The 14,472-nt window shown below is 33.7% G+C and overlaps 1 protein-coding gene across 1 annotated transcript in view; it reads left to right on the top strand.

Moving 5' to 3' along the window:
- Nucleotides 1-14,472, top strand: part of LOC129255673 (uncharacterized) — a 40,634-nt gene continuing 26,162 nt past the window's right edge. The window contains exons 1-13 of the mRNA XM_064095964.1: nt 1-160; nt 1,530-1,788; nt 2,423-2,577; nt 2,982-3,272; nt 3,903-4,100; nt 5,495-5,605; nt 6,347-6,637; nt 8,057-8,092; nt 10,864-11,020; nt 11,310-11,458; nt 12,013-12,039; nt 13,496-13,603; nt 14,103-14,294. Of these exons, the coding sequence (XP_063952034.1) occupies nt 1-160; nt 1,530-1,788; nt 2,423-2,577; nt 2,982-3,272; nt 3,903-4,100; nt 5,495-5,605; nt 6,347-6,637; nt 8,057-8,092; nt 10,864-11,020; nt 11,310-11,458; nt 12,013-12,039; nt 13,496-13,603; nt 14,103-14,294 (2,134 nt within the window). The remainder of the gene's footprint in view (nt 161-1,529; nt 1,789-2,422; nt 2,578-2,981; nt 3,273-3,902; nt 4,101-5,494; nt 5,606-6,346; nt 6,638-8,056; nt 8,093-10,863; nt 11,021-11,309; nt 11,459-12,012; nt 12,040-13,495; nt 13,604-14,102; nt 14,295-14,472) is intronic.

Here is a 14,472-nt window from a genome sequence, read left to right as displayed (position 1 = left end):
ATGAGCTCTGAAGCTTACTCGCACAAGATTAATTGCATTGTCAGGAAAGGGAAAGCAAGGGGAAAAAAAGCAGGGCAACAGCCTAGGCTGTGTACCAACAAGCTAAGACCTGCTCCAGGCAGCCAAACTTCATTTCAGCCATATCTTGAAATCTATAGACGTACATTTTTCTAGGGCTCTGCCGGCCTCCACATGACTCTCATACATAAGAGGAGCTGGATCAAATGTTATCGCTTTCGGGCAGTCTCCCTTTTATTCATTACCTGTTCCAAGTTGTTTCTTTTGTATATATTAATATTAGGCTGGCTGATCGTGTTAAGTAGATTCATGTTCTCCATGACAGTGATAGTGGTGATAACGATGACACACAATATAAGTTTGTAGAAATAAAAAATAAATGTGAGGAATCTCTCACCTTAGATAAAACATGCATGTATCTTGATAGTGATAGAATGGCAATGACCTAGAACAGTGTTTTCTCTGAAGAATTTTTTTCGGAAGTTCAGAAAAAAAGTGATTAAGGAAAGGAAAACATTGTAAGCAACAGCACATCTTATTCATTGTTTACATTTGTCCATCCACCTAAATAACGACGCTAAAAACAAAAATAAAATGTGAAATACAGCAAACTCAAAATTTTAGTATCATTGGTAGAATATTAAGTCAAGATCGAACAGACTTTTTTCATAATTGCTATGTATATGTAACTGTTGAATGTTGAATGTTGGATTTTCGGGAATATATGTTTTTAGGATATTTAGATCTGTTTCTTTTAAATCATATATTTATAGTTTTATATACTATAACAAGAACAATACAAAGATTATGATAAATTTATGACATGATATGATAATGATTAACCTGACCTCCTCCAATATCCCTTGCCATATATTATTGCATGGATGTTTATTTTTTATCCTGTTATTTGCATATGTGTATGCTTTTTTGTCATTGATAGCTTTATTATTTCATTATATTAATTTTCTTTGATTTTGAGTTTTTCTGTTTGTCATTTTGTGCTCTTAAAGTCTTAATTATTCATAAATGTTTGCATGTAATAAGTTGATGAATGACAGTTCTATGATAAACAAACACGTAGACTTGATGAGATGATCATCAATGCATTTGTTTGTTTACTGATCAGACTCATTTTTATTTTCAAACGTGTTATTTCCATATGAAATACTTACGTTGATGAAACCAAATTATTGGACACAATATCTATATATTGTGAATACTGTACATGTATATTATTGTAATATTTGTATTAGCACATTTATTTTGAGTTCTCTAGTTGTGCATGTACCAATTCCAGTCAACAATCTGCATGATTCTTGTGATCGTGATGTGTAAGTATGGAATGCTTGATGTTTGATATTTATAATTTGTTCGCAGTTTTGAATTGCATGGTTGCATGTTATTATATATTGCATTTGTCTTTGTGTTTGCATGCCATTCCCTGCCCCTTCCCCGTACGACCCATCCCCCTTTCTCCCCACCCATGCCTACCAACCCTTCCCACTGATCAGGAGTTCTCCCCCCTGAGCAGCCCCCGACCTCCCGTCCCACGCCTCCACCCGTTGATGTACCAGACCCCTTACCAACTGAGTTACCTGTTATTCCCGATGAAGAAACTCCGACTGGACCAGTGGCTACTGCACCTCTTGACCTGAGGGCCATCAATGTCCAGCCTCAGAGCATCACGTTGTCATGGAGACCACCGACGTTTATCCCAGGCTCTCTTCTACGATATCAGCTCTATGTTCAGAAGGATGAAGATGGCGCTAGGTAGGTGATCCACAATGTGTCTCATAATTGACTTAAAGTACCTTATAAAGTTTATATTAAAATATGCATGATTTTATCTTCCAATGATACATATGTATAGATGTTTACTTCTGTAGTAATGATGTGGTATACATGTAGTGCATAAAATGTTGGATTCCAGATCATAAGCTTTAAAGTGCAAGTCCCCTGATATTATTTTCAGAAGACATCAAATGGATACCATTAGGAAGGGGTTCCTTGAATGCTTTTGAATTATGAATTTTAGAGAGAATTTTTGTTCTCTCTATCTTTCCAAGAAAACGATACATCTACTCATATTACATGGCCATTATAGAAATATCAATCTAACATCTCTCTGTTATTTATTGCCATATCGTTTTACTTAAGGTGATTGTACTGTTCCTAGAGCTCTAAGCTCCTAGCATTCTGAGTGCTACTCAGTATTTTCACACCTCTCTCTAACCATTTCTACACTGTCCAACCAAAATATCCTTCTTCCCATACCCCACATTCCTGCCCTCAATTAAGTTCCCTGTAGAAGCAAGATTCTATAGACCTATTATTCTAATCGTAATGCACTTCAACTGCCTAATCAACAATTTACATCTATTTGTATCTATTTGTTTTCCTGTAGGAAGAGGCTAGTTGATGTTACCAAGGATACCTTGTCTAAAATGGTGACCGATCTCTTACCAAACCAAGCTTATCGTATCTGGGTAGCAGCAGAGAATAATAATGGACTTGGAGCATCTTCTGATGTCATTATAGTCACTACACCTGATGATACTAGTGAGTTCCTCATGTTTTAAAGATGAATACCAGCAGTGACAATGATTACAGAATTGTTTCTAACATAAATTGATCCAATTTCTTTAATTTAATGACCAACCAATTCTTTGAATGATTGTAAATTGTGTGCTGCTGAATTATTATGGCATAAATCAGAAATTGCTCAAATAAGCATAATTTTCAGTAAGTAGTGGATTAAAATGCCAGTTTGTGCTTATATGATGGGGATTGTTAAATGTTATCAGGTTTTGCCTATTCATTGGCATTTCACATATTGCAATAGATCATAATAATACTTTGCTAATTGTGACTACTCGAGTTTTGCTTTAGCGTTCAGGTTTGTTGGTGGTGATTGCAGGGGAAACTTTAAGATTTCTCGTTCAATTCCATGATTTATTCAATAGGAGTGACACCTGATGAGGTAACCGACTTGCGAGCCATCCCAATCTCCCCCACCTCTATGGAGTTGTCATGGCGACCACCCTTTGATACACACGGTGACCTGATGAATTACATCATTAGGGTAACTGATGAGATGATGGGGAGCACGATGGAGAGAGAGGTTGCGCCCTCAGACAATAGTTTAATCCTTGATAACCTTGATGTCTACACACTCTATGAGATGACCGTTATCCCATACAATGCCAATGGAGCTGGTGGAACCAGTACTATTAATGTTAGAACACCTGGTGCAAGTAAGTTAACATATTATTCATTTATGTAGCATTTTTTTTCAATCTTTATTGATCAGAGTATGAATTACAATATAAATCAAACAAATCAACAAGCTATTTACACGATTAAACAGAGCAGCACTTAAGTATGTATAAGTTTGTAGAGACAGATACATAAGACAAATTAAATATCAAATCTCCATTTTTTTAAATGTACATGTACTTTACCATTTTTCTTCGCAAAAAAAATTCAATATCCTTAATGCTTTTGATACAAGCTTTGAATTCCACAATATTGGGGGTTTGTTATTAAATTTACAAAAGTGAACATAGTATTTGAAAGCAAGGAAAATGAATGTTAAAAAATTATCACCTTGAATACCAAATATCTTTACAGAGGAGGAAATGATAATATTCGAATGTTGTTTTGGTTTATTATAGATAAAAGGTCGTCCCACACAATGTAAACAACTGGACAATCACAAAATATATGTACAATTGTTTCCTTTATGTAGCGTATTATGAATCGGCAATCATATTCTTCATCCAGTACCTGTCTCATACGCATCTGATGTCATTCATTAAAAAAAAAATCTTATTGAAGAATTGTCCTCAACTATTGCGTATCATTCTTGATTGCTTTTGTTTTAGATCCTACGGGGATGCCCAGTAACGTGAGTGTTAACCCTGCACCAACGGTGCCCAACGCCTTGGATATATCCTGGGTACCACCCCTGATCCATGAGCGCAATGGAGAGATCATTCAGTACAAGTTACGTTACCGTGAGAGAGGAGGAGAGGCAATACCAGTCACTGTCTTAGGATCAGCTACTTCCTACAGAATAGAAGGTCAGTTTGTATTTCATTTGAGATTCCTGCACATTGAATCGGCCTATGGAACAAATGTTGTGAAACCTGTATGTAAAGGCAACTTACGGGAGACAAAAAATGTGATCTTAATGAACAGGTGGTCTATAAGATGAGATTCCGATAAGACCTGTTCAAAGGGAAAAACTTTTTATCAGAAATCAATCATTTGGTCTACTTCGAAAGGTAGATCTTTAGTCCATGTGGTTGTTATAGCAAAAGAGCATTTCATCAACATTTATTGTCTGACAATTTGTCAGATCTGACAACTTTCCTTGATTTTAATTGACTGAGAAGCACAGTTGCTATGGTAACTGTCACCTAAACAAATCAAACCTGAACCTCAATCCTAATCATCCTACAATACTTAACTGAAAACCCTATCATTGCTCTATTTTCTTTCTTTCAAGAAATCAAGACAGGGGTGAATGTTGATATGATATGAAGAGCTTACACAGCTTAATCTTTTGAAAGCATAGTAAGGTATTACAGTAGACAATTTCATGAATTGTGTTAGAAAAGGGCAGAAACTTGGCACCACATGTGTGCCATTCAAATCAGATCCACCCTCTTCCCCCCCAATACTAGTATCTGCTTTATAATTTACCAAAGATGGTCCTAATGCCTTTCAAATAAGATAGGTAGATAAATATGAGTCATGTTTATATTTCAGCTGAGTAGCATATTTGTTAGGTTTACATAAACATGGTTACGAAGTTTTTCTCTCATTCAACATTGACTTCATAAAAAAATATTTATTATTTGTTATGTTTATATAATAATCTTTTGAAAATTTTCACCCTTTATGAGCCTTTCATGCAAGAGATTTCTCTGTGAAACAAGTTTACACCTGGCATTATTCTGAATATGGGCTGGTATTCTTATAGCATGTTTAACCTTGGTTAACTAAATAAATCTCACTCATCAAGTACAGATTTTATTTTTTTTTAGTGAAAATAGTCTACAAAATATTTTGGAGTGAACTGGGGAGAAAATGATGATATTGGTGTTAATATCATTTTGGTTAAGTAATTTGGTTTGTCATTTTCATAGAATTTTTGACTAAAATTTCTATTTCACTCTGGACAAAGTTAAACCCAGGGTTGCTTATGAATATGGTACCTATAGAGTGTGTAGAGTAGAAATGTCCTTTATTTATTTCCATGTGAGCTAGTATTAACTCACTTTATCCAGCGTTGTTCCTTTTCATGATTTGCTTTAGTTGGGTTGTATCATGGAAAACATTTACCATATTGCATATAATGTAACATTTGGAATACTTATTCACCATGTTGATGATATTCGTAATCTCCAATTCTTGATGTGTCAAATAGAAAATATAACCGTAGGTGGTTTACCTTTTCATTCAATTTTAGATCTTGAAAGAGAAACAGAATATGAAGTAAGAATCGCCATGGTAAATGCTAATGGTACTGGACCATTTACCGATTGGATTGTTGGTAGAACAGAAGTTCTTGCACCAAATGGTAAGAAAACATTTTATTGTTTTGAGAAGATTATGATTGGAAAGAATATAGGGATGAAACATTATTTTCTTTACTAACCAGCTTTGTGGTACTTGGTTTACCTCAGATTCAGAATATTTCCTTCCGTTCTCATAAATTAAAAAATCATTCTTCTTTGTGTCTTGATAATCTGAAATACATAGAGTGGCAGCTCATTTTTCTATGAAATATTCATCTATTGGGGTCTACTATTTTACTCCTTCTTTAGAACATTTTTACTTGAGAAGCACTCTTTCGTCGCAGTTCGTATTGCATTTTTATTCTGGTTATATGTATAGTATTAAAACTTCATTCTCTAAGCCCATATTTTTTTCTATAGAAAGGGAAAATCTGAGCTGTATCTGTAGCTACAAATGTTCCAGAAACAGAATACTTATAAATATAGCTTTTTGTAGGTGTAATAAATCACATTTCTATCTATGAAAATCTCTATATCTCATATTCTCATGAAGTCCTCTTTTAAGCTAATGCATAATTCTGTCTGGCTTTTCTTTTTATCTTCAACTTAAGGGTCTTTGAAACTAACTCAAATCTCTTTTTCTTTTGCATTTCTTCCTCTTTTTTCCCATCTTTTTATCCCTTTCCCAAATTCATCATTGAACCATGCTCCTACTTTTAATACTGACTTGACCTCTTCCCAATCCATGGCCGTCTTCCACAATAACCCTGGACTTACTCTCTGGATAATGCTTCCCCGGATAGAAAATATACCCCCGCCCCCTCCCTCTGAAATTGAGGTGCGAGCGTTTGCCCATCAAATTACCATGCACTGGAAGCATCCTGATTCCGCTGTCGTCCTGGTCGAGGGTTACATTCTAGGGTACGGGGAGAACATACCCGACATAACGGTTCTTGAGTTGGACAGTTCAACGCGCTATGTTGAGTTGGACAACCTTGAAGCAAACACAAATTATGTGATCAAGCTTAGAGCTTTTAACAAGGCCGGGGAAGGCGTGCCAGTCTTCAAAGACATCAGGACGAGCACCGATGGCAGTAAGTTGGCAGCGTTTGCTTTATGCATGGTCGTTGGTCTCTGTGATGAAGTCGTAACAGCATGGTCTCGTCATAGATTCTGCATCTACTTGTTGCATGCTTTCTCTGTGGATGGTGCATGGTGTTTTGTTCTGCATGATTTGGATTTATCAGTCTGAAGAATCTGGTAGAAAATACAGAATTTATTATACAAATAATTATAAATTTATTAGATTGAACTGAATTCAAGATAATATGTTTTGTGAATAGAATTTCATGTATATTGGTTAGGAACATGCACATTGACATTTTCTCAGGAGGAGTATGTTTAATTTTCTGCAAGTTTTATTTATGAGTAAAATGTTTTATGAAGTATGATTGTTTTTACTCTGATAGATTGTACAAGAGTTCCTTGATAATGAGATGAGTGAGGACAATGTGTTTTAAGGGACTCTTAGATCATTATAAGACTCTGTTTAACCTAATATGTATATTCAAGTTCATCACAAATTTTTAGACATTTTTAAAACAATGGTTACAATGCATAATGTGTTTAAGCATTTTTATTTTTCAATATGAGTAGGTTTTAAAAGAATCTCACTGAAGTTAAATATATTAACTGACATATATTCTGCATGTTAATATATTTGCATGACTCTTCAGAAGACCTAATTTATTTGATGAACTTGTGCATGGTTTTATTTTGTTATGCATTTTATTGATGTTGTAGCATCAGTTCTTGAGAAAACATCAGTATACATGATGTTACTCTTTGGAAATATATTACATCATTACCTAATGATTCCTGATTCTAAGAAGCTGTTTTTCATGATAATTCTCTACACTAATGAATTATGAACTGTTTTTTTATTGTTAGGGCAATGTATATTGTGACTTTAGATTTCTTATCTGACTTGTTGCATGCCTCTAGTGACACTGTCCATGTAGTTTTATTTTCTTGGTTAGATGTTAATTTTGTCATTGTCATGATTAGAAATAATTATTCATTAACATCGAACTAACCAATTATCAATATACTTTGTTATTACAAATCTCTGTCACTTTAAGTTATGAGGCCTTGTAAAAAGAGTATAATACCAGCAAGCTGTGATAATATTCTTTATCTGATCAAACTTCAGACATTATTTTAATTTAGTGACATGGCAAATATTGAAGATATTGTTTCTATCATTTTAATGAATTATTTTGAGAGCCCAAGCTTAAAGTGACAGAAATTATTCATCATATTTCATGTCTTATCTATCTGACTATCTTTCTTCTTTCTTTTAGAGGTTCGTCTGGGTCAATGCTCTCTCAAACATTTCATATCTACTCTCAGAATCTATCCCATTTATTTCAGCTCCTTCACTCTTTCAAGTTTCGTCTTTCATTTATCAACATCTATGCCTGACATTTGTATTATACATCATCATATTACAGGCAGTATTCCCCATATCGGAATTGGCCTACCCCCAAGTAAGAACAATTAAGTTCTTTTTTTAAAGAACATGGTGTTAATTATCAGTTCAATAGCCCTTTTATTTCATATCCTTCTCATCGTCATCATCACCGCCTTCATAGTCATCGGCTTCACCATTTCTCCCTGCTACATGTCATGTGAAAAAGGGGCTGTTATCATCAAATCATTTCTCCTCTTCCTTCTCCACTTTTGTTTATTTCTTTTTAAACCTCAATTTTCATCTGCTTTTTCTTGTTTTAAAGATTTATTTCAAATGGTTAAATTGCTTTCTTTATATTTATGCACGAATGATGCTAATTTCTGTTTTAATCTCGCCTTCTATGCATGGGACTGCTTGTGTTAGTAAAATGTGTACCATATGTATTGCATGCATTGTTCGCACAACTAACAATGAGCACATTAGGTAAGTTTGTTTTTCAATATGTGTTCTGGTTTCTAGTTCTATTTCTCTAATTTGCTGGTTAAAGTTTGCGGATTTTTGTAAAGAAGATAATTGCATTTAGTATCAGTAAGAAATACAGAGACAGAATATATTCTAGAAAATAATTTCTGTCCCATTGGGTCCACTCAGCTGTGTTGTTGCACACCATGCAGTGCTACCACCGACAGTTTTTGCAAGCACCATTAACTCATATTTTCATTTTGTCTATGACTTGTACATGTAGATTTTCCACTACAAGTGTAAACTGGGTACAACATGGCCATAAATTTGACCAATATGAGGGAGGGGAAGAAGCTTACCCTAGACATAAATGAAAAAAAATGCAGAAACATTCCCTTTTTTCAATATTTTTGGGTTGGTGTTTTTGACACCTTGTACATCCTGTCTTAAGCGATAAAATTGGCGCATGTATTTTAACATATTTTTCTGTATGCAAATATGTACATCAGTATAGTTGAGTGCCCTCCCCCCCCCCCCATGGATAATTCTTCCTCTTTCTATTGGTTTACATTTCCTTTGTTTGAAATAAATACAGTGGAAGAGATATAAGACAAAAAGAGAAAGAGGAAACAAAAGTGTAACGGAATGGAGTGCACATTGGATAAGAACAAAGGAGATTGGAAGTTAATATTTGAAAAATATTTCAAAAGAGGAATTTAATGTAAATGCTTGCAAAATCAGGGAATGATATGCTTCAGTGCAGTGAAATAACAATGTCGTGTATTTGTATTGTTCGTCAGCTCAAACAAGCAATACACTTTGCCAATAAAATGGTGCCTTTTTGTTCTTGCAGAACTCGCAATTGGCTTACACACTGATGTGATTTTGTTGTTTGTGCCACGCACTAAAATTTGCAATATGTGGCTTTTTTATGTGTACTGTAGTGATGGGAATATTTGTCATTAGAGGTTTTATTGACAATCATTACTCACTTTAGATAAAGATATCAGAAATCCCACATATAGTCTCTGTCCTTTTAAGAGTTAATTTATTGTCATATTAAGTGGGTGAAGGGTTGTCCCCCCCCCATTATTTGTTGTTGTAAAAGTGGTATTTTTTGTTGATTTTTTTTTATTCTATAACATATTAACTTTCATCAAATTTCTCATTATAAACTAAATATAATGTATTACATACATGTAATTGATCAGCTGATCATTCAGAAATTATTTTGATTTTTAGTTACTCCATTTGGTTTCTCTCAAATTTTAAAAACAGTACATCATATTCAAATTTTATGCACTTCAATAATTATGTTATCACATTAAATGACTTCTTGTTACCCTAAGCTGGATAAATTGTCCCATGAAAGGTATGGATAAGCTACATGTATAAATTGAATTCTTAACAACATTTTAAATGAGCAGCTGATATGAAAACTGTAACAAAGGAACAACACTTTTGACTTTATTCTATCCATTTGAGAAGATGTCGGAGGTGTGAGAACCAATTTGAAAGCTGTTATGCAATTCTTACTTGATTTTGATCATTATTTAATTCAGATAAAAAATAATATGTGTGATTGTTTTGCTTTATATTGCACTATGTGAAACCCTTGCAAGCACACAGTATGAGATGTGTAAGTCAAGTGAGTATTGTTGTTTACTGATGACAATGCACCTTACATGTGTTTTTTTTCTCAGTGTAATGGCTTTATCCTGGAACCAGTGATGCTACGTAACAAGATGGCTGATGTACATTTTGTACTTTTCTGTTGTACAGTGCACATAGTGTTATTCTTGAAATGATTCTTATTTCAAAGTTAATTCTTAAGAAGTGTTCAAAGCAAAGAGATTATGGTTTAATGGAAACAAATGAAATAGGAACATATTTTCTTGTAAATGATTTCCAATTAATATTAATGTCCAGTTTTAAAGATACCTTCAAGTTTTTCTATTCCATATTTATTAGAAATTCAATGCTTGTAATGTTTATGATTATTTTATTTTGATATGAATAACACTTAACTACTGTTTACTACTAACACAAATACACAAACATGTTGAATAATACTGACTCCGTGCATTTTTTGTTGGAGATGAAAAGGTATCATGTTTGTCACATTTCCACGAAAATCTCTCTTTTAACGCGTAACGTCTTCTCCAAATCCCAGGACCCACCCCCCCATGTGATTTTGAAGCAGAGATAATCCCATTGCATAATCTGATATTAATCACTTACCTGTGCTTTTTACAGTTTTTGAGATGCAAGGCTTTATTAAATACACCCCTTTTTCTTTAATGGAACAAGTTATATGTAATTTAGGATATAAAGTTGCATTAATACTGTCCATAAATCTAAAGCCTATTCATATTGTTGTTCCAGGCACAGGATTTCAGAAGACTATGACACCGCCCTCTGGGTTGATCGCTGAAACAGAGTCATCTCGAGCAATCTTGCTAAGCTGGCATGACCCTAACCCTGGTAACACGGACGAGGGAGTCGTCAGATATTATTCCTTGGTTTATAGCACCGACAATGGGTAAGAGTTATATAACCATGAACCTATCATGTCTTTTAATTGTTGATTTGATCAGCCCAAAATACCAAGCATGTGTGACTTTAAGCATATTTAACAAAAATATTTTTTTTTTGTTGGTGTAAGCAACAGTATGATATAAAGTAATGACTGAACATGATAAATTTTACAGCCTCAAGATTATAATTTTTGATACATTCAGGTAAAAGTGTCTGTTACTGTTCCAGTTCATCAAGTTGTATTAAAAAGAATTACATTATCTTTGAAATATATTTTACTCTTACGTTCACAGTCAAACTTACTATTTAAATTCCACGGAGCCCCAATTACGAGTATCCGGTTTAGAACCAGCTACAATGTACGATTTTCAAGTCATGGTTACTGAGGGTGAAAGAGCAAGTCAATTTTCTATCATTGCATCTGCTGAAACATTGAATGCAGGTAACATCCTACTTTATCCTATTATATATTTTGTATTTATTTTATTGATAATCTTTTTTAATCTTTCATGGCAAATATTACCACATTTTGAGGTTTTGCTTAGCAACTTTGATGCATAGCCCTGATAATCATGCAAAATTTGATTCCAAATAAAAAATGAAAAGAAGTGCGGAAAACTATTAATTTTCCTGGATTCGTGCATCTAAATTGTTCAGATAAGTAGTAAATATTTGTACTGCAGTACTCTATAAAAAAGGGGCTCTACATATAAACTTTGTTCTAGCATAGGGTTATTAGCATAAACTGCTAATAGCTAGGCCTAAACTAAGCATCGATTTGCACAGATACCCCATGAAAGCACAAAATGAGTCTACAAAATTTGTCATTTAATTATGTTTTTGTTGATTATTTTCTTGCAATTCACACCAATGTATATGTTAAGTAAAAGCACAACTGCAAAGGGCCATTGTTTTATGTTTGTACCGTGAGTTGTTTCTCCCAAGCTTGTAAAATGCTTTTTAAAAGGTCTGCTTTTTATATCTTTATATTTCTAGATATTATCAACCGCCACCCCCACCAAGGTACTTTGTCTGTTCAATCAAACTTTGTTAGGAATGTTGCATGATGATAACCGACCCCGTCCCATCCATGAAATAACCAGATATCTCCTGTACCATTTTACAGTGCAGTTTGTAGCAGTTGTTTCCAGTCTATAAAATGAAAAAAAATATTCACTCTGCTAACTGAGTGAAATGTTATTGTATGATTGTCTCCATTCAACCGAATACCCCTCCTAATATAGTTTGCTCATCTGTCTTCATCCAAAGAACGTGAAAGTGATCCTTTGTTTTTTGTTCTGGATGCAGTTTTATGAAAGACTTTGCCAAGGACCATATCACTGATTAATCATGAGATACTCTATGAGACAGCTTTATTCAATTTTTTGGTATAAACTGACCTTAAATCAAATTCATTTAATTAACCATTATTTGTAAACAATTGTATATATCATGTCATTATCCTGGTCTGTGAATAATTTCAGTGTATATTTCAGGAATGAAATGATTCAATAATGATGAAATACAAAGGGCGTGACATATGGCATCTCATAGTTATTTGGCAGGAAAGTCCTTGCAAAGATCTTTTTATGAAACTAGGCCTGTGTTTCTTCAGCTAAATAAAACATATTTGTGCTTTTATTTTATGTCATCTGTTAAAATACCATTCAGTTTCGCTTCATATGAATTGTACGTCATAAAGTGATAATAACGTGAATTTGATTTACGGTATTCCATATTTCTCTTTTTAATTTACATCCTTCTTTTATTCAGCTTTGATGCAACACTGAAAGATTTCTGGCATTAATTCCATGTCTTATATCATCTTGGTGTATAAATCTTCATGCCTGTGTTGTAGTACTCACTGTGAAACAACAATTGCTGTGTTTGATTACATAATAATAGTACATTACTGCATACATTACTTTCAGTGAACTCAGTAATGTGCATGATATACAAGAATAAGATTGTATTAATGATCTTATATCGCTTTATATAAGGAAGCTTTTTACATACTTAATTAGCTCTGCTCCTCACTCAGGGTTTTGAGGAAATGTATGTCTATTCTAAAATCCCTGGGAAAGGAGTATAATTTTTGCATGAAATAATCCAGCCTGAGAATTGTGAAAGAAGGGAGTATACATTATTCTTCTTCCTAATTTAGACTTTGAGAAAAAAAAAAAAACTTCAAAGCCCGATAAGTGGACCTAGTTTTAAGCAAAATATGCGTAAACCTTACATTACTGTTTTGAAATTTATCAGCTTTTGATTGATATATGTAATTTGTCAATTTCAATTTTGGATCTGTTCGGGGTCTTTAAGTGTTTTGTGTTATGTCATTGTTTTGTCTGTGTAAATTAATTTAGGGGTTCATCTACCAGGGTTCTTCATGCAGCTCATCAGAATCAGTTTTAAAATCCTTGTGGTGTTATCCAAATTCAATGAGTTGATTAGACTTTTCTTTATAATTGCATCTCAGTTCCAGATTCAGCACCTCGGTTGCTAACAGTGAGTGACTTTAACAACTCCTCTACCTCCTTGGTTGTTACCTGGCTGCCTCCTCTTCATCCTAATGGAGACATTACTCGTAAGTATAAACAAAGAACAATTATAAATATAACCAGAATAGGCTTCAAATGACTTATTCTTTATATATTTCTATGTTCAGGAAAGTTTCATTTTATCAAAATCAGCTTATGTTTGAAGTATGAAAACAAAATTTGACTGTTCTTGTAAATCTCTCTAAATGTTTCTAGACTTATTACTTATATTCAACTTGTATAGATGTAGGATATATACTTTATATGTACATGTATATGTAGAGTATCCATATAATAAATTGCTATGTGTATTTTTGCACATAACAATCTCTATGCTAGTAAGATTTATTTTATATAGATATGTTCTTCCACCCTGATGTAGATGATATGACTAAAACTTGAATTTTGAAGAAAAAGAAATCTGTAAAAAGCATTTCTACCAACTTTTTCTTAACCTAAATTGTTTCTATATTTGTACAATGTATATTTGTTTAAGATTACTTGCTGAACTGCAAACTTATTCATTTTATCACCATATCTCTGCAGGCTATATTCTGGTCTATAGACCTTCAGGCACAACAAATCCTTCAGAGATTGTAAGGAAAGAGGTTGGAGGCGAGACACTCATCACATTCGTCCATGATCTGAATTCAAATTCTGAGTATGATTTCTCCATTCAGGCAGTAAACTCTGCTGGTATAGGACCTATATCTGATGTTGTCACACATAGAACTAAAGGTGAGTATCACTTTCTCTTTGTAATGTTTCAATTCATTTCAAGGATTCAATTAGCTTTGAGAATTTTCTATTTTTTATGCAGATTGATGATGATTCATTTTTCCTTTAATTCTTGCTGATTACCTGTGAGATCAGCCAATCATACCAGAAGACATTGACATGACAAATTATGAAGAAA

This window comes from Lytechinus pictus, chromosome 3 (genome assembly GCF_037042905.1).
Source record: "Lytechinus pictus isolate F3 Inbred chromosome 3, Lp3.0, whole genome shotgun sequence".
Classification (NCBI taxonomy): domain Eukaryota; kingdom Metazoa; phylum Echinodermata; class Echinoidea; order Temnopleuroida; family Toxopneustidae; genus Lytechinus; species Lytechinus pictus.
The sequence above is the reverse complement of the archived record's forward strand: the minus strand, read 5'-3'. Positions and strand labels throughout refer to the sequence as shown.